General features: G+C 54.3%; 8 protein-coding genes across 8 annotated transcripts; 2 read left to right on the top strand and 6 right to left on the bottom strand.

The window, feature by feature from the left end:
• Positions 1–87: 87 nt before the first annotated feature.
• PHYSODRAFT_460769 (hypothetical protein) lies at positions 88–3,642 on the bottom strand (the record flags this gene model as incomplete). The annotated part of the gene is made up of 3 exons (XM_009521853.1): positions 88–369; positions 469–3,008; positions 3,075–3,642. Coding segments are annotated over 3 exons (3,390 nt in total), but the record flags the coding sequence as incomplete, so codon positions are not given.
• Positions 3,643–4,362: 720 nt separating this feature from the next.
• On the bottom strand, positions 4,363–5,005 carry PHYSODRAFT_359351 (hypothetical protein; the record flags this gene model as incomplete). Its single annotated transcript, XM_009521852.1, has 4 exons — positions 4,363–4,529; positions 4,639–4,771; positions 4,864–4,893; positions 4,989–5,005. Coding segments are annotated over 4 exons (347 nt in total), but the record flags the coding sequence as incomplete, so codon positions are not given.
• A 4,564-nt stretch (positions 5,006–9,569) lies between these two features.
• On the bottom strand, positions 9,570–10,061 carry PHYSODRAFT_485999 (hypothetical protein; the record flags this gene model as incomplete). Its single annotated transcript, XM_009521851.1, has 1 exon — positions 9,570–10,061. One exon carries the CDS (start codon positions 10,059–10,061, stop codon positions 9,570–9,572), a length of 492 nt encoding a protein of 163 aa, XP_009520146.1.
• Positions 10,062–10,148: 87 nt separating this feature from the next.
• On the bottom strand, positions 10,149–10,472 carry PHYSODRAFT_482994 (hypothetical protein; the record flags this gene model as incomplete). The annotated part of the gene is made up of 1 exon (XM_009521850.1): positions 10,149–10,472. One exon carries the CDS (start codon positions 10,470–10,472, stop codon positions 10,149–10,151), a length of 324 nt encoding a protein of 107 aa, XP_009520145.1.
• Positions 10,473–14,767: 4,295 nt separating this feature from the next.
• Positions 14,768–14,995, bottom strand: PHYSODRAFT_405185 (hypothetical protein; the record flags this gene model as incomplete). The annotated part of the gene is made up of 1 exon (XM_009521849.1): positions 14,768–14,995. A coding segment is annotated over one exon (228 nt), but the record flags the coding sequence as incomplete, so codon positions are not given.
• Positions 14,996–19,471: 4,476 nt separating this feature from the next.
• Positions 19,472–20,032, top strand: PHYSODRAFT_482038 (hypothetical protein; the record flags this gene model as incomplete). Its single annotated transcript, XM_009521848.1, has 2 exons — positions 19,472–19,802; positions 19,899–20,032. Coding segments are annotated over 2 exons (465 nt in total), but the record flags the coding sequence as incomplete, so codon positions are not given.
• On the top strand, positions 20,024–20,686 carry PHYSODRAFT_457691 (hypothetical protein; the record flags this gene model as incomplete). The annotated part of the gene is made up of 1 exon (XM_009521847.1): positions 20,024–20,686. A coding segment is annotated over one exon (663 nt), but the record flags the coding sequence as incomplete, so codon positions are not given.
• A 718-nt stretch (positions 20,687–21,404) lies between these two features.
• On the bottom strand, positions 21,405–22,187 carry PHYSODRAFT_484421 (hypothetical protein; the record flags this gene model as incomplete). The annotated part of the gene is made up of 1 exon (XM_009521846.1): positions 21,405–22,187. One exon carries the CDS (start codon positions 22,185–22,187, stop codon positions 21,405–21,407), a length of 783 nt encoding a protein of 260 aa, XP_009520141.1.
• Positions 22,188–24,189: the final 2,002 nt, after the last annotated feature.

The following is a 24,189-nucleotide window of genomic DNA, read 5'->3' as shown; positions in this document are numbered from 1 at the left end:
TGCGCTGAGTTTGGGTGGTTCATCGCCCTTACCCTCGCAGCTATCAGCACCAGAGTTGTCGAGCTTCGAACCATCAGCGCTTGGGGGACTAGACTGTGCAGCCTGTTGTTTGCGCTTCATCGCGTCCAAGTATTCCGCGCAAGACGGAGATTTCTCCCGTACAGCTTGAAGAATCAGATTTACCACAGGCTGAGCATCTTCCAGCCCGCTTTTCACCTCAGAGAGGAACAGCAACAGCGACAACAGGCTGGTCGCAGCAGCTTGCTTTTCATCGGACTCGGCGCGGCACTCATCGTCGCGGTTCGCTTGATCTTTCAACGTCACCTCCGTGCAGAGCTTGATGAATAGGCTGCTGTCTTCATCGAAGCACTCAGCAATATCATCCAAGTTTTGTTTGCTCACCAAATCGTCACACGCCCGCGCAGGTTGCTGGCACTGCTCCTGGTGAGCGTTCGGGAGCAGCTTGACTGCTATATACAAGCAGTGTAAGGCCGCAAGCAGAAGATTCTCGTTGGTGACCGAGCTTGCACTGTCCTGGTCTTCTTTCTCTCCTTGATGCGTCTCCTGCGTAATCGCTTTGCGCTTATAGTTTTCAAAAATGACGAGCAGGACGCTGGCCATGTACGAGGAGTTCAACATCGTCTCGACAAGCACTCCGTGCATATCCACTCCGCTGATACCTTCGTGTCGCGCCCGTGGCAACATCGGCAAGATGATCGACGCTGTGGGGCTCCCATCGTCGTCACTTGGCTTGGGAAGGTTCTTGCGAATGTTTTGTTCGCACTGCTGAGCCTCTGATGGTGTAAAACACTCGAACAGGGGCGAGACTTGCGTCCATAGCTCGGGCTTGAGCTTCCATGATCCGCTCATCTTGAGCCCGTAGCCTAGGAAGCTGCCACTTCTAGAAGTCCGCGTGCCGTTGCTGCTGCCGGCAGGATCATCGTACACTCCAACGTTTTCCAGCACGTGAGTCAGGATCTCCTCTTCTTCCAACTCGGCCCACTCGTGAGCTGGCAGCTGCTTAATCTGCTCCACCAACTTCATATCTGTCCGCATAATCACCTCACTCCGCGTGAACGGTCCAAGCGTCAGCCAATGCATGATCTCACGCTCTAGAAGCCACACAGCTGCTGTCGCAGGCGAGCTAGCAGACGCCACCTTGACGGGTGCCAGCACAAGCTGCAGAAAGAGACGCAACGCCTCCTCCACTACGTCCAGCTCTTGACGCAGTTCTCGACTGCGGTCAGCACTAGTAGCGGCATTAATGCTATCGATCTTCGCAGTTGCTGGAGAGCTCAATCCAAGCACGGCCGAGTCACCGATACCAAACGGCAACTGATGGAAGAAGAGCCGCGTGAAGCTGCCGTGCGGGAGGAGGCTAGCTCCCAGCTGGCAGAGGAACAAGTCCGAGTGTAGACCGAAATACCGCCAGTGCTTCGAGTGGTAGTGGATCAACTGCTGCAGCATTACTCCGCCATTCCGCACCCAGAGACCAGCTTTAATCTCCCTCGAGAAGAGAAGCACGCGCAGCGGGTGGTCCAATGTGCTGTACCAGAACGCCAAGTCCTTGCGCTTGTCCGCGTCGGTAGCACCCATTCCCAACAGCTCACGCCAGTCCTCCAATGTTTGAGGACGCACTACACCACACAGAGCATGGACCAGCGCTGCGTACATGTGATGCAGCGGGAAGTGGAAGCTTTTGGCACTGGCGCCTCCCAATGCGACTGTGCCCTGCTCGTAATACTTCATAAGCTGGGCAACTGTGGTTGCCTGCATTTTCGTTGTTGCCTCGCCAGGCCCAGCTATTGCTGCCGACAGCTCGGAAGCCGTGGATCCGAATTCGGGACGCCCATTGCGGTTTTCCCACTGCGCTAAAGCCGCCCGTACAGGTTGCAAAATTGCTCGCGCCAGCGCAAGGGATCGGAATGTGTCAGGTTCTAGCGGGTTGAGCGGCGTACCACCCGTGATCACTCCGGTTGCTCCTTGGTTCCAGCTATTCTCCTCCGTTGTGATGCTCTGCCACACTTCAGTGGAGAAACACGCAGGAATGCCCGTGAGAAAAGCACCGAGCAGCAATTTCAGCTCGTAGTCGGCCACGAACGCGAATGTCCAGTTCTGAGACTCGTATTCGATATGGCGGTGGACATGCCGAGTCTGTAAATCCATTTGCTGAAGCAGCTCAAACGTCTTCATGAGCTGCGCGTACACCGACGCTCCATGCAGAGCGCAATCATCACCACCGATACACCGAAAAGAGCGCAATAACACCTCCGCTGCGATCTGTGGATGCACGAGAAGTGTTCGCAGATCTGAGCACAATCGGGCATAAATCCGCTTCTTGAACACATTTCGCCCACAATCCACCGCTTGAACGGTTCGCAATACAGGAGGAGCCTCTGGCACCGTCCCTATACCCACTGTAGACGTACTAGTTGTGCTCCCACCGCTAGTTCCCGTGTGAGTTCCATCGATGAGCGGCTGTGGCAGGATAGTCATTAACCGAAGAGTGCTTCGGAACAGGTCGTTGAGCTTCTCCAACAGGAACACCATAAGCCACTCGACACAGGACGAAGGCGTCGAGTCTGCAGCCGCTGCAGGCATTCCTAGAGCATGGTGAGGTCTCCTCCTCCTCCGCCGCCGACGCTGTCCAGACGCCTCACTCGAGTTGAAGGTTGGCCGCATCGACGCGAACACCGTCTCGAGCTCCCGCAGCTGCGCGTTGCTGTGGAAAAGCTGGCAGAACAACCGGTCAATAAACCGCGACAGGTTCCGCATCCCGTCCTCGTTGTTCTCGTCGCTGGCGGCCAGGTAGAGCTCGATGAAGTACGGGTACCACTCGACGAAGTGGCACGTGTACTTTTGCTTGAACGACTGGTCGAACAGCAGCTTGAGATACAGGACGCCGAGCACATCGCACGTCTCAACGGGCAGCAACACGCTGGCCTTGAGGAACACATCCAGCATGAGCAACGGCCCGTAGTTGATGCAGCCTTCGTCCGCCGCCTCGTCTTCTTCCGATGCGCCGCTGGTAGGCGCCTCCTCCTCCTCCACTGGCTGCTTCGTCGTCCTCGTACTCGGCACGGCCGGCGCATCCAGCTGAAACTCGGGCGGCAGCTCCTCGAAGAACATGTCGGAGATCAGGCTGCGGTAGTACAGACAACTCATGGAGAGCATCTGCAGCCACGCGAGCGTCTGCTGCAGCCTGTCCACATGCAGCTTGACGATGGAGGGCAGCGCCGAGCGTAGAATGCCCGTCCGGGGCAGCGCTCTCCTCTGATAGAACGGGTCTGCGGGGTCTACTCCGTGCGGCCTCAGACACGCCGCGTGCACCTCTCGCAGCACGTCGACGCAGAACTCCATGGTCCTGCGCACGAGCATCTGCACTGCCGCGTCCTCCTCCGGGTGCATCTTCATCCTGGTCGGCTCGTCCTCCCCGTTCTTGTCGCTATTCCGCTGCTGCTGGCTGTGCTTCTTGCAGAAGCCCTCGGGCTTCCAGGCCAGCGGGTCGCCGCAGTCGCAGCAGCCGCCCGACGAGCAGCGGTACACGCGGAAGTCGTGGCCCTCGTGCTCGTCCGGGTCGAAGCACGCCAGGCACATGCAGCTCGAGTCCGAGAGCCCGCACGTGCGGCAGCGGTAGGCCATGTGGTCTCCGTGCCAGACCTCCTCGCACTTGAGGCGCTTGACGCTGCCGTAGTGCGCGGCCAGGCACGCGTGGAAGGCCTCGGGCAGCTTGAAGCTCGGCGCGCCCTCCTGCTCCTGCTCCCGGGCCGCGGTCTCCTCCGCCGCGTTGCGCGCGTACGAGCAGCGCTGGTCTTCGGCCTCTGCGTCTGTGTGGGACCGCGCGTGCGCCGCCATGAGCACGCGCAGCAGGAACTGCAGCAGCCGCGGGAAGCTCTCGACCGCCGGGTCCGCCAGCAGCTTGCGCGTGAGCGCGCCCTGCGACGCGCGCGAGGCCGAGGCGAAGGCGGCCACGAGCGCCTGCTCCTGCTGCTCTTGGGGCGGCGCGTCCTCGCTGAAGAGCGCCGAGAGCCGCGCCGAGAGCGCCGCGTCCGCCTGCAGCTGCTGCTGCTGCTGGTTCTTGCCGCCGGCCGCGGTTTGCGCTGCGGCCGCCGCCGCGTGCAGCTCCAGGGCGCGCCGCTCGTGCTCCGCGTCTCCGGGCTTGGCCATCGTCTACAGTGCCGGTAGCTCGATGGAGAATCAATCACCCCTATGTCAAGTGGGGAGGATAGAACAGCGGACGCAGATTGACTGGGAGAATGTATGGAAACAGCTGGCAGAGTGGGACGGCTTGAGTCGAGCAACTTAACTGCCACCTACATGTACGGGTGCCCTAATGCTACCTACATAGGTGCTCCCGACTTATTAGAGCTGCATGTCGGCGGGCGACGGCACGGGCACGTGCTGTTTGAGGTGGTGCACGCGGTAGTTGAGCTTGTCCACCTGCTTCTTGAGGGCGTCGCGCTCGCTGCGGGCCTCGTCGCGCTCCTTGCGCAGCTGCTCCAGGGACGACCCCTCCTTCTGCATCGTGTCTGCAACAGCAACAGCAACGGCAATACCCAGCCCCGGTCATCAATAACCCACAGCTCTCTGCCTGCGACGGATACGTATTAGGTTAGGAGCGCACTGCAGTGGACGCACCTCTAATGGCGCGCAGCTTGAGCAGCAGCTGCGTCTGGTACTCCCGCAGGTCGGCGCCGCCCACGGGTCCGTCCACTTGCTTGGCCTCGGCCGCCAGTCGCTTCTCTACGGCGTCCATGCGGCCCAGCACGTTCTGCAGTTGAGGGGTCAAAAAGAAGAGGGAGACACGAAGGTGAGGCGGCGGGATCCTTGGAGAAGGAAGGTAGGGTCGAGTCGCTTCCTTACGTTGAGGTCCGAGTTGACTTGGTCCAGCGCCTGCAGCCGTCGGAGCAAGAGCAAGTCAAAGCATGATCTCCTTAGTGGCGTCGTAAGGCTTGCGCAGGGGCCAGAGGAAGAGCAAGATGCCGCACCTTCGAGTCGGCCATCGTTCTCGTCGTCCACCAGCGAAGCACAAATGATGTGTGGTGTGCACTACATAATTTTGATTGGCATGGCTACAGCGGAAGTGGCGATCTTCGGGCACGGTGCAAGCACAGCGAGCCACCGTGTTACAGCACAGAGGCCGCATTTGAAGCGCGTACGAGTTGCGCATAATGTAGGAGAGGTCTTCGGACGAGCACCATGCTGTGAAGATTGAAACAGCGAGGGCTGAAACGGAGGCTCCGAGAGCCCACATTGAACAGTACATTAGCTAGAGATGAAGAACGGACAAAACAATAGGGGGAGTCGAACCTTAAAAATGGCGACAAAAATATCAATAGAGACGGGGCCGAATCCTAAGAATCAATCAATCAGAAAGACGCGCCGTCCGTCCGTCACAAAATCGTCACGCTTATTCACTAAGTACGATTCCCACTAAGTACGAGTAGCTGCCGAGCGCAGCAAAGGCGGCTCCGTCGCCGAAGGCGACCCCACCATACGATATTGCGGGGCCGCAGGACCCGGCCCGGCCTCTGTAGTACTAATCTAACATTGAGAGTAGTGCAGCGAGCCAACGAGGCGAGCGGAACGGGTCCGCCACTGCCGTAGTGAAGCGTAGGCAGTCTGCTCCAATAGCGCAGCGAGCATTGCGTGCGAAGCGCCAACTAACAAAAAATTCACCGCCGCGTAGCGGCGGCGCTCGGCTAGTAATCAGCAACGCTCTGCCCCAAAAATCAACAATTCAAAGTAGGGTACTCACTCTCAGTTTTCGCATGTAGTTGGTGAAAACAGCGAATTATCACTTCCTTTTTCGCCAGCACGCGCAGGCTCTTGCTTAGTGCATATACATCTTCTTATATTCAGCTTTATACCTAGCAATGGCCGACTCCAACGTAACACTGTCCAGCAGCTCACAATGTCTCCATCATCACGAGTTGACATCTAAAACTTGTTTATAGTGATAGTGAACATGTTTATTTGGAGAGGATTCGTGTGAAAACTCGCCTAAACACATGCACAACAATTTCTAGTTAAGGAGGGACTTCAAAAACAGCTGAAATTGTATCAGAGGTCGAGGAGGGAACAGCAAGCGGTACCACTTGAAGTTCGAAATCATCATGATGATTTTTCAAATCAACCACCTCCGGAGGTGTTGATTTTGAAAATCAACAAGATATAGCCGAAATAACCAACATCAAATCGCCCTAAAAATCAGCATGTTTTTTGCCAGGTTCGACTCCCCCTAATAGAAAAAGAGACTAGGACAGAGGATTCGGTTGGTAAATCAGCAAGCGCTTCCACACTAATCACTCTGCTTCGGCTGACAGGCAGTTATAAGGCACTTGGCCATAGACCTGTACTTTGCATCATTTCCTATTTGTAAGAGCCCATTGGACTCTTACAGGTAAGGATTACCAACTGATGAGTGAGCTGCGGCAACTGCTTCGGGAACGGCATGTACTACAGTTTATACCCCTACGGACAAAATCTAAAACTGACCAATAAAAAATGTAGGACCTGGATCAACTTCAACAACAGTCCCTAGGACTAGGAGAAGTTGTTGTTGTTGTAGTGCACAAGTTATTTTGGGAGGAAGGGGGGGTCTATGATGATGGAGACCAGGGCCTTATTAAGGGCGAGTGTGTCTCACTGAATTCAGACTCTGAAGTGCAGGGTACTTCCAGGTACATGGATCACGTGGTGTTGAGCGAGGGGAGCATAATGGATCGCCTGATGATAGATAAGATCTACCGATTTTGTAGATCCAAACCGGTACTGTTCCGGTATGTAAACCGTTTTAGAACGTTCTAAAATTAAAATTGAATTATCCTGGTAGTGCTTCGGTTACGAAGAACCAGGATTAATTCGATGCACCTGATATGTGGCGCACATGAAGTAAAAGTATACTGAAATCAAGTAAAGTCATTTAATAATCTCAGAAATCGCATGGTTTCTTGAAATTCACGTAAAAGCAGAGACTTTTTCGGTGGAGTGGCAAACTAGTTCAGTAGGATATTCGTTTCCAGAGCTTAGGAATAAACGTTAAGTACGAAGGTGCCAGCTCTGAAATGTTTGAGTGAAGGAGGAGAGGGTATTTGCCGATAGCGGTTTCTAGTTGCTATGCAAGTAGTTTGTGCAGCAATATTTGATCTATCTACAAAAGCGCGGAGGATGTTTTGCGCGCTGCGACCAAGATAGAATAATGCTAAAGTCTAATACACATTCAGCAGTATGCGGCTAAGATAGCATGCGCAAAGGCGAGATGATGATGAAGCGAGGCACGGTAGGTAGCGCGGCGACATATCGGTGGTTGCAGGAGGGGAGGGGGGGGGGTTGTCTGAGTGTCGGTCCGTTCGGTGGTTCTGCGGCGAGGTGAGTCCAGCTAGTTCGGCACCACAGCAGCGGAGTTTTTTACCGTGAGCACAGGGTGGGGGTTGGCTGCTGCAGCGACCGAAAAAGCTGAACTGAGAACTGGGACACCGCTCGTAGGTGGTGGTCGTAGGAGCGCTCTGTAGTCCAGATCACTCATCATTTTCACCACGTTTTCATACAACGTTTCTTAGGTTTACTCGGAGAAATTAATTTTGTGGCTGAATGGTTGTGCTGTTGGTCGATCAATATCTAGTCTGCATCATTCAATGCGGAAATTTACATACAATTTTTCTTAGGATTACTCGGAGAAATTAATTTTGTGGCAACGCTGGCTGAATGGTTGTGCTGATGGTCGATCAATATCTAGTCTACATCATTCAATGCGAAAATATATTGAGAATACGCGAAGAAATACCATGAATCTGTAAACCGTCATGCATTTTTACTATTGATCGTACGTGCGCAGCTCAACGCTCATGGACGCGGCCAACCGCCAGGTGTCGGCTTCCAGTCTCGTGGAGAAGACGGAGGGCCGTATGGCGCACCTGCACGTGGCGCTCGAGTTCGGCGAGGAGATCACGGAGGAGCAGCTCCACGCGCCGTTTGAGAACAACCCACTGCACTACATCGCTCTGCACATCTGCATCACTTCCGGGGCGCGCCGTGAATAGCACTGGCGCCGCAGATGCGTATCAAATGTTGGCAAGTTTCTGTTCATTTAACCGAACAATTTTGGTTTGCTTCGACGAAATTGCATATTCAGGCGCACTACCAGGCCAATCCCCTAGTTTGCATCACATTTAGTTAGTAAATTGTATTGTGCCTTGCATGCTTTCTGTCTAAACAGCGACGTAATTCGTTGTTTTAGCAAATCACGGTGATTAGCCTATCATCGAGTTAGGCGGCTAACTCTTCGAGATAAGATAGAATAGCAGCTAAGACAACGAGTTAACGTTGGGTTATGCCTACTTTCGTTGAATGGCTGGAGTAAATCCGACAATCCTACGGTCCTGACATTCTAACTCTCTCGCTTTGTCTGCAGTCGACCATGACGATATCGATTGACATGCAGTGGCGATCTATCGTGCTAACCTACTTCTACGATATTGATCTGACCGTTGTGGCTTCAGTGATGGGAGTGTCAACGCGGTCCATTTCTCGCTGGGGCTATCGGTTCCGTCGTCGTGGTAACGTCATCACGAACGCTCGAATTGAACGGAAGACGCGCTGGCCTCCGGAGACTATCAAGTTTGTCAAGGGCTTCGTCGAAGAACATCCCTGTTTTTATATCGAGGAGCTGCAAGCAGCGTTGAAGTCAGCGTTTCCTGCGCTACCAAACATATCTACTGCGACAATATGCCGTGCACTGAAATTCGACCTTGGATTAACGCGCAAGGTCCTCACGAAGAGAGCGAGAGAAAGTGTCCCCGACGCTTACTACAAGAAGTTGGCGCTATTCTATCGTGGACCTCATCAGCTGGTTTTTCTTGATGAAACCGCGAAAGATGGTCGAGATGTTCTCCGGCGGTTTGCGTGGTCTGCGCGAAATACACCTGCAATAGTTCGACAACCGTTCGATCGTGGTAAGTAGCTGCACTTGTATTTATCTCATTATGCAAAAAGGATGCCTAATATTTCGACTATGAAGGTGATCGTGTGTCGATTTTAGCTGCCATGGACATTTCAGGCTTCATTGCGTGGGATACAACACCAGGAACATTCGACAGAAACCGATTTCATGAAGCATTTCACAAGCATGTAGCCCCACTTCTTAATCCGTGGCCACTCCCCCGGTATGTAATTGTTTTTTTTTAAGTTGCAAACTTTTTCGGCTGACTTAATATTGTTTAGATCGATTGTTATTCTCGACAATGCAAAAATCCACATGTATAGGGAGCTGGAGGAGCTGGTTCATTCAACGGGAGCACTTTTGATTTTTTTACCGCCTTACTCACCTCAATTGAACCCTATTGAGGTTGGGTTCGGCCAGTTGAAGAGGTGGTTGACACGGCACGCTCCTCTTGCTTTCCGTTTTGATGCAAAGCGGACCTTGCAAGTGGCAATGCGCAAATGTATGGAGCCATCTAGCGAGACAAACGACAACATTTACGGCCATTGCGGGTACGATCAACTGGGACTCAATCGCAACATTTTTTTAGTTGAAAAAATAAATTCAAAAAAGCAAACTGTTAATCTTGTCACTGTTGGATGGGCTCGGTGTGATCTACGTCGCTTGCATTGACGGCTGGTGTCGTATGCTCTAGGTCGGGGCGAAAGGCAGGGAAAAGATCGTAGGACGGTAATCCGACAGCTCTGCGGAGGTCAGCCACGTCTAAGTCTAAATCAATAACCCCTCCATTAAGGCGACACCCAACACGCACGAACTGGCGCTGGTGCGACTCATTCTGATGCTGCTCGGCCATCGCTGCTGACGTACTCATTTCGGATTGTAGGGCGTCGATACGCTGTAGTTGGGCAAACGTAGCGCTGGTTGGAGGCTCAAGAGGGGTTCCTTCGGGCTGCCGTGCATGCGATATCGCCCAGTATCGTTGAGAAGCCGGTCCATATGTCATGTTGTCTCCTTCGCGCTTTAGCAGCTCGCTAATTGCAGCAGCCGAGGCTTCAACACGAGCTTCGGTGGGGCGACGAATCTGACATAGTGTTCTTCCACTGTACATATATAAAAACATCAAGCTGAAAGTCTGCTTGCCTAATAAGAAAACAAAGCTCCGTCAGAAATAAAATTAAAAACATACGACAGGATGATGAAAAACTAATTACCCAGTCTTGCGGCGAGCGGCTTGTTTCCATAATCGATTAATTCTGTCAGCAAATTCATGCTGTGAACTCGCAAATGCAACGAATGCTGCTTGTGACGCATTTGCAAATGGCTTGAACAGAATGGGCGCATCCGACTCCCATGTGATGTCAGTAAACGCAGCAATCTTGCTGTCGATCTGAGCTCGCAGGACACCGTAGCCTTCGCCATGCTGGAACTCGAACACAATCGGTGCTCCATAGGTCGTGCGACTGTTAGAGTACGGCTGACCAACTTTGATGGTCAGGCTGACCTGCAGTTTATCAGGAATTGGCAATGCCATTAGAGTGTCTGTCAATAGAAGACAGTTAGTTTGGTAAGTTGTGCAGTCAAGCCGGTTGAAATATACACGAAGACAACGTCAAGACAGCGAATCTACCTGCGCGATGAAGCGTCTAGTCGGGTGTCGAGTGCGATGCAGTTCTGGTAGTGCGGAGGCTACTGGTACCAGCGGCGCACGATCTATTCTTGCAGCGACAACCTCTCCATTCTTGCAGCGGCTACCGGTCTATTCTTGCTCTGCGCTGTAATTGGGACTGGTGGTTGATTGACTTATTTTTAACTTAGAGTTAGGCTGCGAGATATGATCACCGGGAAGGATTTGCTCGTTGGTTTAGAGCCCTTAATCGCATGTCAAAGTTCGTGCAAAACACAATAATTAAAAACTGCAGCAGCTCACATGTTCACTTCCTGCTAATTGTACGTTCTGTTGACTGTCTTCTATCCGCTTGCTCCGGAAAGATTCCATTAGTATAAGCCTCTCAAGCTCCTCGAACAGAAAGTTGGATACCGGTAGAGGCTCCGGGAAAGAGAATTCCTCTCCAATTGTTTTGCCGCCGGTCTACATGTATTGCAGACCTCTTCGGATGTTGGTACACGTTGGTAAATTGCGATGATGCCAGTAGGTTTAACATCCACACGTAACTTTTGAGGGCGTTAACTGGAGGGCATTTGATGGGATATCGATAATGCCGGATCGTCCACCCCACCGCTTCACTCCAGTTTAGCGTGTAGCTCGCATCCTGTATCGAAGTGCAGCAACTGGTAGGGTATCCTGGTGCAGATCTACACAATTGCACCAGGGCTGGCTTGTACCAATGGCGGATACCAGATCGTCTACTTGCGGAGCATCACGTGTTCGCATCCGAGTGCATGTAGCTACAAAAGCCCAGTACGATGGCCAAGCCACTGAAGCGAGGTAGAGGATAGATCGATCTGGAATCCGATACTACTACTACTACTACTACTACTACTACTACTACTACTACTACTCGAGGCAACACCCACTGTGGCTAATCGGCTACGAAGAGATAGTGTACGACGATACGACTTCAAGCTCGAGGGCATACACAAGCGCAAACGGTCCGACGGCAGCATGCCCCGAGTAACACCGAGCCGATTAATCCCGATTCCGATGCAAGCAGCAAAACACCCGGCTGCAGACGGATTTTGTGCTACAGCTCCAAGCGAAGGTACCGAGATCTTTCGTTGCGCAAGAGACGCAGTCAGAGTCCCTGGAGCATTCGTGGCGGAGGTCTTCTTCCACCTGCTTGAGAGCAGCCTCGGGTTGTCCTGGTGCATGGCGAGATGACGAAGGAGATGACGAGTCATCCACATACGCGGCTGATGCTGGTCGTGCAGGAGAGGGCGTTCGTACCATGCACGTCGTCCCACGCCTGGAAGCAAAATACGGTGAAGACAATGGCCGCAACTTGTGCATGCGGCTTCTCTCGAGAAGGCCGAGGATGTATATTTTAGGGTGTAGCTAGCGCCAGCCTCCCTGCCCCATCCATTACAGGTCGTCAGCCAGCCGTCATCGATTGCAAACCTCTGCACCTAGGTAGCGGGTTAGCCGCGGTGGCATCAGCACGAGGCAGTACTTACAGTGGTCAACCTGACAGCTACTGGCCGCCACCTCGCGACGGATAGAGATGGCGGGGAGGAAGCGTTATCGGCAGGTAGCCCCGCCGGCTGCTCCCCGCAACTAGCCCGGTTACATGCAACGAACGCAGGTGTTCTTCACCCGTAGGTACACGTGGACCCTTTGTCCCTCGGTCGAGGCGCTCCGCCACAACCCCCGTGGTCTCTCTCCACGGTCCCGTCGCTCTATTTGTCAACTGCCCTCGTGTCGTTCTCGTTTCTTCTCCTTCTTACCCGGGCCAGAACGAGCGTTCTTGCCCCAAGCGCCTCTCTTCCGTTGAGCCCACCTCCGCCGTTGCCGACACCAGCAACAGCTGCGCCTTCGACCTTGAACGTCTTACCTGGACGCTTCGAGAGCTGTTCGCTCCCTTCGCGTTTGTTGCGCGCGCCAATCTGTGGCTCAAGAGCGCCACGCGTTTGAAAATTCGAATTCGCCAAACCGGTGGTGTCCAGTGCCAATCGTTATCCCGGCGGTATGGCCTTCCACCACTCATCCGTCCCGATCTTACCGGTACTTACCAATCGTCCTTCGGTATCATACCTGTGACGAAGTCCGCTCAGATTTTGGCGAACCTCGTCGGTCGACTGCCTTTGACATGCTTGGTCTAGGACGCAGTGATTCAGCCTCAACCATGGTACGCCAGGACGACGTCGGTGATGGAAAACCTGGTGGAGCCCTTGGCGTATGGAGCTGGTGCTCAAGTGCAACTTCGAAGTCGAACAAGCGTGCGGGATACGGATATGGCAGAAGCTGGACTGCGGAGGCTGTTGGTCGATGATCGCTAAGCTCAGATGTGAAGTGCAGAAGTTGCCGAAGTTCAGATGAACGGCTGCCGGGGTCGACCGAAGTCCTGGGATGTCGGCGCTATGCTTGCGGAACATTGCCACGCCCAGACCTCGCGCGCTGATCACTGGTGCTAGCAAGGCGTGAGGCCGGCTGCATGCGTACTCGGACTGCGTGAGGCTTCTACTACTTGGATGTGCTTGCTGCATCGCTGAAGTCCAGCCGAAGTGACCCGAGGTCGAGGAGCCCGTGCCGCGTCATTGCCGAACTTTCGAAGGTCTCGGCTAAGCCTCTGACGGCTCAGCGAGGAAGGTTCCCCTGGACTCCGAGGAGGTTCAGCCTGAGCTTGCTGGACTTCGCTGAACATGGCTGGATTTGGCGAACGCTGGTGGACACTTCGAGTTCAAGGTCCAGCGGAGTCTTGGAGGCTCAGAGTGCTGTTGAAGTTGTGCTCGCGTCAGGTCGCTGTGGAGGGTCGCCGTGTCAGGTCACGCCATCCCGTGATTGCAGACAAATCAGCTCTGACATCTCCCGTCGCACCCTGATGACGCACCCCATGTGGCCAATCACAAGCACAGGATCTGGGTTGCTGGCGGTGTTTACGCCCAGAGTCGCTGGATTCTGCTGGACGCATCCGAGTTTCGGCCAATCATCGCTGAGCTCATGTTGAAGCGCCGCACGCGACTGCGCGTTGCTGGCAGCTCGCAAAACAGTCTTCTCACTGTTGTTTTAGTGTTTCCGAAGGGCGTTTTGCGCCCCTCTTGATAGGTTCATGTTTGCATGTGTGAGATTTCAATCAGAGTCGAATGTGCCTCGAACGACGCACGTGTTTGGATTTTGTGTGGTCGCGGGTGTCAAAGAGCGCCTCCAGTGAAATTCAAGGCCCCCTATCGACCGATTCGGTATCCCTGGGTGTGAGGAAGGCTTCGTTTGGCTATTTCATATCGTTACGCGTCGAACCGACGCTTGGGAGTGGCTCTCTGCGTGTATTTCATTTTGACCGGGGAGGAAGAGCCTTCTCGTTGGTTGTAAAGCGATCGTACGACTGGTTGGGATTCGGCTTGACATGTGGCGTGGATTGTTTGGTGTCCGTCTGGCATTTGAAGATCGAGCGTGGCGCGCGGAAGTCCCAGGGCGCAGAGCGTGAACATCAAGACAGGCTCAAGCCGAGCCAACTCACGGGGCTACTCTAGGTCGAGGAGCGAGGGAGACCTGGTTGTGCGGATCTCAGCTGGAGCCGCCGGAGGAAGTGAAGAAGCTGTCAAGACCTGGTCCAAGGTCTGGAAAGAAGAGGACGGAGTGCGTGTGGAGTGTCGTGTCTACATTGAAGAAAACCCGGGGCAGATTGGGCTACGACACGTGCAGACGGGAGCCTGTTAAGTGGGGAGCAAGCACCGTTTGGAGACACTGGGAGACATCTGGACTGCACGTGAAGTTATCGTGGTTGACCTCCGACTGGGCCCAAAGCGTAGCCCTAGGAAGAGCTATTCAAGGGGATCAAATGGGAGGTACACGCACGCCTCATCCGGTTCGAGTCCAAGTTCAAGGAGCGTCAGCAGAGTCTTCATTGCAGCCCTGCCGAGGTCTTTCGGCTGGGACTCTGAGACTCTAGAACTCTGCGAGTTTGGGTCTGGACCTGGTAATTCTACGTTTGGACAAGTCTATTCTACGTCTGGAGGAAAATTGTCCCGCCGCCTCGCCGCGTACCTCGGTGGCTTGGATGCAGTCCCCCACATTGGTCCATACCCCGTCACCACTCCGGCCGAGTTTCTCCCAAGTCCCGACTGCTCTTGGCCCGACGTCGCTCTCGCCAAGGACCCGCGGCCTTTGGACGCCTGGCGCGCATCCCATGCGCTCGCTGCTGCCTCCAGTCCGACACCGTACCCTTCTCCGTAGTCGCCGACGTGTGGGGTCACCAAGTTGACCGCCTCATCCAGCGTCCTGGGGCGGTATCCGCGCACGTGGGTCGCGCCCATCGGGCACCTCATGCCCTTCAGGAACGCACTCACCAGCCAGTCCTCGCTGATGTCACCCTGCTCCGCGATCTCGCGCAGCGATTGCGCGTAATCCAGCAACCTTTCACCCCACATCTGTCGACACGCGTTGTGCAGATCGACGACCTCCGACCCAGGGTCCATCTGTCACCTACATCGCCCACACCTTGGCTGCGTAGCAGAGGTATCACCTCCTTTGCCTTCGATTTCCTCGTGCCACAGTCACGGCACGACCTGACCCAGCGTCTGATGTGAGTCCTCATGTCCGGCCACCAATACTTCGCTGCGATTCTGGCGTACGTCTGCGGCACCCGCAGATGGCACGCAAAGATAGAGTCATGATTCTCTCGCAGTACGTCGGCCCATAGTGCCGCTGGCAACACGACGCGCAGATTGCCGTCGTCCTCGCCAATGTGCACCAACTCGTCGACCACCACGACATCTCGTTCAGCGTAGCGTCCCTCCCGCCTCAGCTTCTTTACCGTCTTATCCTCTGCTTGACGCTCACGGATCAGAGCGTCCGTCACTTGCCCTTCTCCGCCGTGCGCTGCCGCCTCTGCACCTTGCTCTCCTCCAGGTCCTTGACCAGCTGCCGTCACCGTGTGCACCGGCGCGCGTGACAGCGCGTCGGCGACCACGTTACTCGCCCCTGGTCGATACACGACCTCGAAATCGTATTCCTGCAACTGTAACGGCCATCTGTGTAGCCGCCCTGTGAGATCCTTCGAAGTCATGAGGCACTTTAAAGCGGCATGATCCGTTACCAGCTCGAACTTACGCCCATAGAGGTAGGGCCTAAAAACTTCACAGCCCACACCACGGCCGCGCACTCCAAGTCCGTGATGCTGTACTTTGCGGCCGTGGGTGAGTTCACCTTCGAGGCGTACGCCACCGGTTGCTCGCCCTGCCCTTGGTCCTGCGTCAGCGTCGCCCCCATCCAACCTTGGAAGCGTCTGTCACCTGCTTGAAGGGGCGCGTGAAGTCGGGATAGGCCAGCACCGGCCGCTCCGTCAACGCGCACTTCAGCTGCTCGAACGCCTCCTGCTGTGGCTCTGCCCATCGCCACACTGCATCCTTCCGCAGCAGCCGTGTGAGTGGCGCTGCCACGCTCGCAAAACCAGGCACGAACCGCCTGCAGTAGCCCGCCATGAGGACGAACCGCTTCACCTCGTTGGTATCCGTCGGCGCCGGAAACTTGCGCACACAATCAACCAGACTCTCCATCGGGCGCACCTCCGAGGGGTCCAACTCGTGCCCTAAGTACTCTAGCTTCTCCTTCGCAAACGTGCACTTGCTGGCCTTCAGCGATAAACCCGCCTGTGCCAGCCTCTCCATCACCATCGCCAGTTCTACGACGTGTCGCGTCATGTCCCCCTTTGAGAAGACGATGACGTCGTCCAAGTACACCAGACAGCTCTCCCAGGTAAGCCCTCTCAACACTGCGTCCATCATTCTCTGGAAAGTACGAGGTGCATTCGCTAACCCAAACGGCATTCTTACGAATCTGAACAGGCCTTGTCTCGTCACGAAGCCGGTCTTATCGCGATCTGCCGCCGCCACCGGGACTTGCCAATATCCCGCGTGAATGTCCTGGCTCGTGAATCGCCGAGCCCCATGTAGATTGTCAAGGGTGTCGTCTATCCGTGGTAGTGGGTAGACGTCCCGCTTAGGGATGGCATTCAGAAGTCTGTAGTCGATGCAAAACCGCACCGACCCATCTTTCTTCTTTACCAACACTACTGGAATGCCCCAAGCACCACTGCTGGGCTCGATCACTCCGTCCTGCAGCATGTTCGTCACCTCCTTATCAATGACCTCCTGCTCACTGCGCGCATACCTCCTCGGTCGCACCTTGATCGGGGCCTCGTTGCCAGTGTGGATGGCGTGCTCCACTCCTAAAGTCGTCATTAGTGGACAGCCTTTCCTCAGCTCTAGTAGCACAGGGTAGTTCCTAAGAACTTGTAAGAGCAACTCTTTGTCCTCTGCGCCCATGTCCCCGATGTCAAGTTCGTCCTCAATGCATAACGGCTCGGGATTGGCGCCCAGCTCACGCTCTAGCCACTCCTTCACCTTGTCTCTGCTCAAAGCGCCACCCAGCTCCATCACGTCAAGGTCATCGCTGCTCGGTGCCCATGTGCCAAGCACCTCACGCGTTGGTAGCTTCGCCCTTCGTCCTACCAGGTTGAGTATCGGGACTACGAACTTGCCACCTCGGACTGTCGTCAACGTTGGAGCCAACAACAGGTGTAGCGCTTTGCGCGGGGCAGGCATGAAGACGCCCGTAGCGCCCTCCGGCGCTGCCACTGCCAGTTCCACGTTGTGACCGGTCCGAGTGTCGATCTTCGCCCGACGCACCAGTCTCACCCGAATCACCCGCTCGTCCTGTGGCCCTTCACGGGTCCAGGAGAACGGCACGATCTTCTTGATGTCCCCGCTGTACCACTTCATCTCGCAAGCGGTGAAGTTGATCTTCACCCCGTTGCCCAGCATCCAATCTTCTCCTAACAGGAACTCGTCAGCAGCGCCCTCGACCACCAGCGCCTTCGTGGACATTGTCTGCCCGTACTGCGTCTCCATCTTGAACTGCCACACCCCAAGCACCCTGGCCACGGTGCCCGTGAACCCCTCGACGAAGTCCACTGGCGGCAGCTCGTCCTGCTGTACGCCCAAGTGCTTCCACGACTCGCCGGTCACGGTGTATTGCGCACCCGTGTCCAGCTTGATGTCGCACCACTGCTCTCGCATCTTCACTCGTACCGTCGGCAACGTGTCCGTCGCCGGTGCACGGACTGCCCGTAGTCTCCCCACTCGTACTGACCGCGTCCCTTCGTCGATCCAGCCAATGCTCGGCTGCTGGTAGACGCTGCCACTATGGTAGCGGTACTGCTTCATGGGCTTCTTTCCCCTGATCGCTTGCTTCATCGGCTCGGTGGCGCGTGGCAGTGCAAAGACAATCACGTGTGCGCGTTGTGCGTCTCATCATGCACTTCGCCCTCAGCATAGACGCCAAGGTGTCGATGTTCTCGTCGCCCGGCGCGACCGTCTCCATCACCGTCGCGAACCAGCGCTGCGCTTCGCCGTCCAAGTGTGCCGCTACCTCGTGGTAAAGCTGCGCTTCGGTCCACTACATAAATGTTAAGTTGATTAAAGTATACACCTCCCTCATTTAGCAACTTGAAGGCATAAAGCCCGACCTCTCACATATATCGACCTCTGCTCAGTTTATATTTAGAGATGAATTAAGAGAAACATTTTATGTAGCCAAAATACAGCTTAAACCCGCGCAAATACAATCCCCCTTTAAATCCGATAGAAAAGCCGATGTCGGAAGTGAGGGTGCATACAGTATAATATGAACATAGTTTCTGTCTGGAGGTAGACCAAAGGTTCTAGATCTAGCGGCAGAGGCTATTGTGCTTTCACGTGTTTTGGCGGGTGAGCTGTTAATTCAGGTGGAATAAGAGTCATAAAAGGGCGATCAACGCTTATTTAGTGCAAATTCTGCCTAAGATTGTAAGCGCTTCCCCTAACATCCGCGATCAGCATTTGAGAGCCAATCGACGGGGATACGAGCAGAATGGCATGGATTGGCGGGTAGGAAACCGCCAATCGCTCTGCTTCCGCCTAACGCAGGCTGGGTTAGCTTAGTCCGCCTTAACTCGGCCTCACCATCGCCGCTCCTAATTCGGCCACGGTGGGACGGCACGGAATTAACATGGGAATTAGCTAACTCGGGGCATAATTAAGGTCGATAAGGGATTAGAGTTAAGCCAGAATTATCACGGCAGAATAAGTGATTCCTTCGCTTTCGTAAGTAGCATATAGGGGTTCCTGCGAAGTCGTCGGCGTGGACAGCTGACATTTTGCAGGAAATGTTTTTTTCCTCACGGGATTTGACTGGCTTTCATTATGCGACTGTTGTCATCCAGTTCTTCTGAGCAAACGTAAGCGGGAGCCGCCGACGCTTACATCAAGTCCTTCATTGGCTAAAATTTGACAGCAACACACAAAGAACATCGACCCAGCAGCAACATGAGTGATGGAGGCTCGCAACACACTTTTGCTCCAGCGCGGAGTACAAGTCATACTGACGTCGAGGCGATACGCGATGCAAGCGTCACCAAGCAAACAAGACAAAAGTACAAGAGCAGCCTCAACGGGATTAAGAAGTGGATCAGGAGCGAGCTCGCTAAGGAGGATGAGAACATCGCCAGGTTTTTCGACGCTGATGATGACATTAATCTAAGTGAGTTTACACCGAGTGTTTTGAGCGTTTTCTGGTGTTCAAGAGCGCCTCTGTGAAGACGGCTACGCTGAGCGGGTACCGAAGTGCTATCAAGGATCTTTATCGCGTGAAGCGCGTGGCGCTGCCTCCTGAGTACGGCGATGATATGAAGCAACTGTTCTCCGGTATGAAGCGGATGGAGGTTGATCAGGACCAGACTAGCACCCCAAAGACATCAGGAAAGCAGCCACTCACGTACTCCCTTTATAAGGAGTTGTGCAATTCGACTCTCGTGGCGGGTGATGACGGGTATTCGCATCTTTTTTTTTACTTCGCAGTGGAATTTGATGTGTCGCTCAATGTCGGTCCAGACTCTCCAAAGTCAGCATCTCGTGGCGAAAGATGATAGCGCTGGAGTAATATTTGTGAAGACGAAGACTAACCAGGAGGGTTCAGGGCCCCGTGATCCACGCCACCTGTACGCGAACCCGCTGAGCCCATCAACGTGCTGGGTGACTGCCTTGGCAATTTATCTTGCATGCCACCCTCGATTGGAACCGGGGGCACTACTTCCAGGCTCTAACCAGAAGCTACGATTTAGCAAGGTGCTGACTAACCTTTTGAAGCAAGGAGACGCTGGTAAAAGTTACGGTACGCACTCGGTGCGCAAAGGAGTGGCTACATTCGCTTGTGGAGGAAGTACAGGCTGTCCCTCGATCGTGAGTGTGTGTCTTCGCTGCGGATGGAGCCTCGGTGGAGTTCAAGATCGCTATTTCCGTTATGAAGCCGCAGGATATCAATTCCTGGGGCGAGTAGTGGCAGGACTTCCCGTAAATGACTCTAAGTTCGCTACTTTAACGCCCCATTTTCAGGATGGCCCCGATAAATATGTGAAATCGTGCGTGGAGACTATGTTTCCGGTTCTCTCTCGCGAAGCGAATATGGCAGGAATTTTGCGGTTGTGCCTAGCATCACTCGTGCATCACGCGGAATATTTGCAACAGCATTTACCGGCCACCCATGCATTACTTTCGAAACATTTGTTTACAAGCCCCACTGTCCTTAGGACGCTTGAAGGCCAACTAGTAGCTGGAGAGTCTGTCTGGATGCGACCAACGGGGATACCGCCCTATATTGAGCTATACAAGAAGCTTGACCAGCAGCAAAGGTCAATTGATGAGCTGCCTGGAAAACTGGGGCAGAGAATGGAGCATGTACTTGAGAAAAAGGGTGTGGCAGAGGGCCATATTACGAGAGAGTTATTGCGTGATGAAATTCGATCGTTGTTAGACGAAGTTGGGCTCCAACAACGTCTGTCGATCAACGCCGTAGTGCCAGCGCCAGTTCCAGTGCACCAGTATCATGTCTGGGGCGGGAAATTTCATGTGCTACCTAGAGAATTTAGTTTTCCGAGTATCGATCCCCTTGGGGCATGGATGCTATGGTGGTTCGGAAATCCAAAGCTCAACTACCCCCCGTACAAAGGAATATCATCGGACGACCTGGATACACCGCAGAAAAAAGCGACGCTGTCAGAATGGTCAATTATGATGCGGCACATTATGAATGGGATCGAGGCCAAGCTGGACGCACCTATGCCAGAAATCCGTGACAAGAAACACGCTATTGAGCTTTTCAACATTGGATACGGTACACTGATGTTAAAGCCAAGCAAACGTAAGCGAAGAGCTGAACAGCTTAAGCTTACAACTGTTTTGAGACTCATCCGACAAGCCGATCAAGAGCGAAACGAAGAAGACAGTCAGCCGCCCAAGCGTCAGAGACACACAAGCCAATCCGAGTGTCCGAGATTGGCAAGCTAGTAGTAGCTATAATCAAACAGTACACCCATTTACATTCGTGTTAGTACAGTCGAGCTGATCGCAGTAGTGCAACGGAGCGTAAAGCTAGCAAACCTTGCTGGCGTACAGGGTATCCTAAAACCAAAGTTGTTAGCGTAAGGTTTTATAGCCATTTAGCAACAACAAACACAAACCTGGTAGCTCGTGAAGTCGCCGCCTAGAACTCGGCTGTCGACTGTTGCAGTCACCGCTTAGTCTGTACCTATGTATGGCACTTCAATAAACTTTTAGCCAATCAAATTGTGCCTTGATACCGTCGCAGAATCCATCTTACGTTTTCGCAAGTCAATTGAAAGGCACAATACATGTAGCCATATGTACTTGGCATCGCCAGCAGTGAACTGGATTCGGTTGTCGATAGGTATTGTCAAGCTCAAGCAAACGCTTCAAACCAAGGAAAATGTATTTAAGCCCATAGCAATGACAGGGTTCATGCCCCCGATGGGAAAGACGACGCCTCCGCCAAATCCTCCAGATCTCCAAGAATCCGAAGTAGTTCAGGCAGCAAATCAATCTTAGGCTCTAACCGGGCTACGCGGCCATTCTCCTCATCAAAGTAGAAGTCCACAGAAATGCTGCAGTTGAGCGATTGACCCAGGAGACGGCTTCGCACAGACCTCGGAAGAGGGTCGTACTTGCTTTGGGGCTCGACTTCCACTAGATGGGGAAAGAGGTGTCTCATTACGAGCTCCGTGGCGACCACGCTGAGTTTTGCCGAGGCTGTCATAACGCCAGGAGCCACGAATTCCACTCGCTTGAGCTGAAGACGCGCATCCCCGAGGTGCATCGAGTAGTGACGCCATCTCTCCACCAGACCATCAATACCGGTGAGCTCCCCAGCCGCCACGTCCGACGTGAACACATCGTGTAGAAACTTCAGGTTCTTCCGCATGTCGACGTCGTCGAGCATTTCGCTCTTGTCCGCCATGCTCCAGGGCGAGCGGAAGGAGCTTTCAATGATGCGGAAGACCTCGGACACGATCGTCCAAGGGCTCTGGCTGGTCTTCTCCGAGAGCACGATGCTTTGGCGCCTTTGCTTCAAGTTCTCAAGGTCTTGACGCAGTTCACGCACGGCATTCTCCAGCCGTAGCTGATTGTTCCGCTGCTTGTTGCGGTAGCGCGCTTGGTTGGTCCGGCACTGCTCGCGTCGGATCTCGGACTTGGTGAGCTGCCCCTTACGTAGTAGCGTATCGTTCGTTTCCGCCACCCTCATACGCGACGACATCGGCAGCTTCGAGTGACTTGATCTCGGCGATTCCATGCTGCAGCTCGCCATATACGCATCGCGATACTTCTGCATTGTCGCTCCGCGTTGCTGGCTTAGAAGCGCTGATGGCCCCCCTTCACCCCACGCAGCGTCGTCCGATTTGCTGTTTGTACCTCGTGGGAGCACGCGGCTCACGAGGTCGTCGCTGAGCCTGGCCCGGACTTGCTCGAAGCGGTGGAAGCGGTGGCTTGAGGTCTCGAAGTGGCTTGTCATGGCGCTGGTGAGTGAATTGTGAACTGAGTTGCCTCAAAGCGAGTGGCACACCCGGGTTCTCTAACCAAGACGGCGCGTAATCGTGTGGCACTGCAATCATCTCACGTACAGCAGAATCTTGGCATCGCTGCCGCCAGTACGTGTACAGTCGGTAAAAGCACACGAGGGTCAGGGCTAGCAGCGCACCTCTCAATTCAATCCCGCTATTTGTATCGAAGCGGCTCCACCCTATTGCGGGGGATTACACGGTACTTGAGGTGACTCGGGCGGCGCAGCTCACATACAGCTGAGCTCAGGTCGATTCCAATGACGTGTAAACGCTCGCCACCGTAATCCATGACCAAGCCGTACTCTTACAGTAAGCTCACTTACAGCTCAGTGAGCTCAGTTTGCTGTAGGAGTTTGGCTTGTTTGGTTAGTTTGCTGAAGAGTTCGGCTTGTAAGAGGTTGCTGTAAGAGCCGAATCTGCTGTAAGAGTTCGGCTTGGTCAGTGAGATCAGTGAGCTAAGAGCTCGGTTTGGTCATGGATTACGATGGCGAGCGTTTACATGTCAATCACATCGATCTGATTGGCAGTCAGTGCCTGCAAGGGCTTTGCTTGGTGTCGCGTGATACCGAGGTCAGCGTCTCGACTCGAGGACAACTTCCCCTTCCAATTCCGACGAAGGAACAGACAGCGTGGCAATGCATCCACATGTAGCACCTGCTTCTGGAAGACATACTACAGGAACTTTGCGGACACATCAGATCGCCGAGCCAGACACATGTACCATATAGCACCTGAGCGCGAAACGTACCCAGTGGATACTGTATAGCGACATATAGAGACCCGCTCTTCCAGCTCGAGCAACACTTCCCTTGAAGGGTTTGCAAGACCATGCAAATACCGGTACATGTACACTTCGAAGTTACTGTAGCTCGTTGCGTACGCACACCGTACACGTACGTAATACCGTGAACTGCGGCTTGAACCAGGGTACACACTGCATTGAGCAGTCCAATGAACGACAAAAACTCCATCCACGAATCACACAAGCCGCCAGAGCAATGCGACGCCAGCTGCTCCCATCTGCTTTCAAGCGAGTACTTTTGTTGCTCGATCGCTGCTCTCGGACTCTTTGTCAGTACCGCCGTAACTTGCCAAAAGGAGTAGAGCTCATACAGTGGCAGTGCGCAGAGCTCGACGCAGAAATCAATCCGCTCTTGCTTGCTCATTGAGAACAGCACGCCTCAGTTCTAAGTTAGAACTTCTAACAATACCACGAGCCGGTATACCGATGCTGAGTATACAAGGGGCAAGTAATTACGACCCCCCGCAATCGCAATCCCTCCCTGGCGCCTCACGCCATCCACGATTCCAAACTTTTTTGCTCAACGCCACGTGATCCTTCAGAACGAAAACCGCCGGCCCGCCAGCAAGTCACTTCCCGTCTACCCATCGATGAGCCGCTACCCGTTTGCCGCCCCCAAGCCGCTGAGCGACGGCCTCGTGGGCCTCGTGCTGCCGCGCGCGCCTGCAGGTCGGCGCTACAGCGGCGACGCCAGCGCCGCGGCCGCCCCTTTCCAAGCCCCCGTGACCCCGTTCAGCGCCGCCAGGAGGAGCGCGGCGAGCCTCCGTGACGAATTTAGAGCGACCGGTGACGCCACCCACGCGCTACTCACTCTCACTGCCGCAGAGACTACACAACCGTTTCTGCGTGCCGAAGCTGAGAAGGCCCCGATGCTCACGATGACG

Source organism: Phytophthora sojae (assembly GCF_000149755.1).
Source record: "Phytophthora sojae unplaced genomic scaffold PHYSOscaffold_2, whole genome shotgun sequence".
In the NCBI taxonomy this organism is placed as follows: domain Eukaryota; phylum Oomycota; class Peronosporomycetes; order Peronosporales; family Peronosporaceae; genus Phytophthora; species Phytophthora sojae.
The sequence above is the reverse complement of the archived record's forward strand: the minus strand, read 5'-3'. Positions and strand labels throughout refer to the sequence as shown.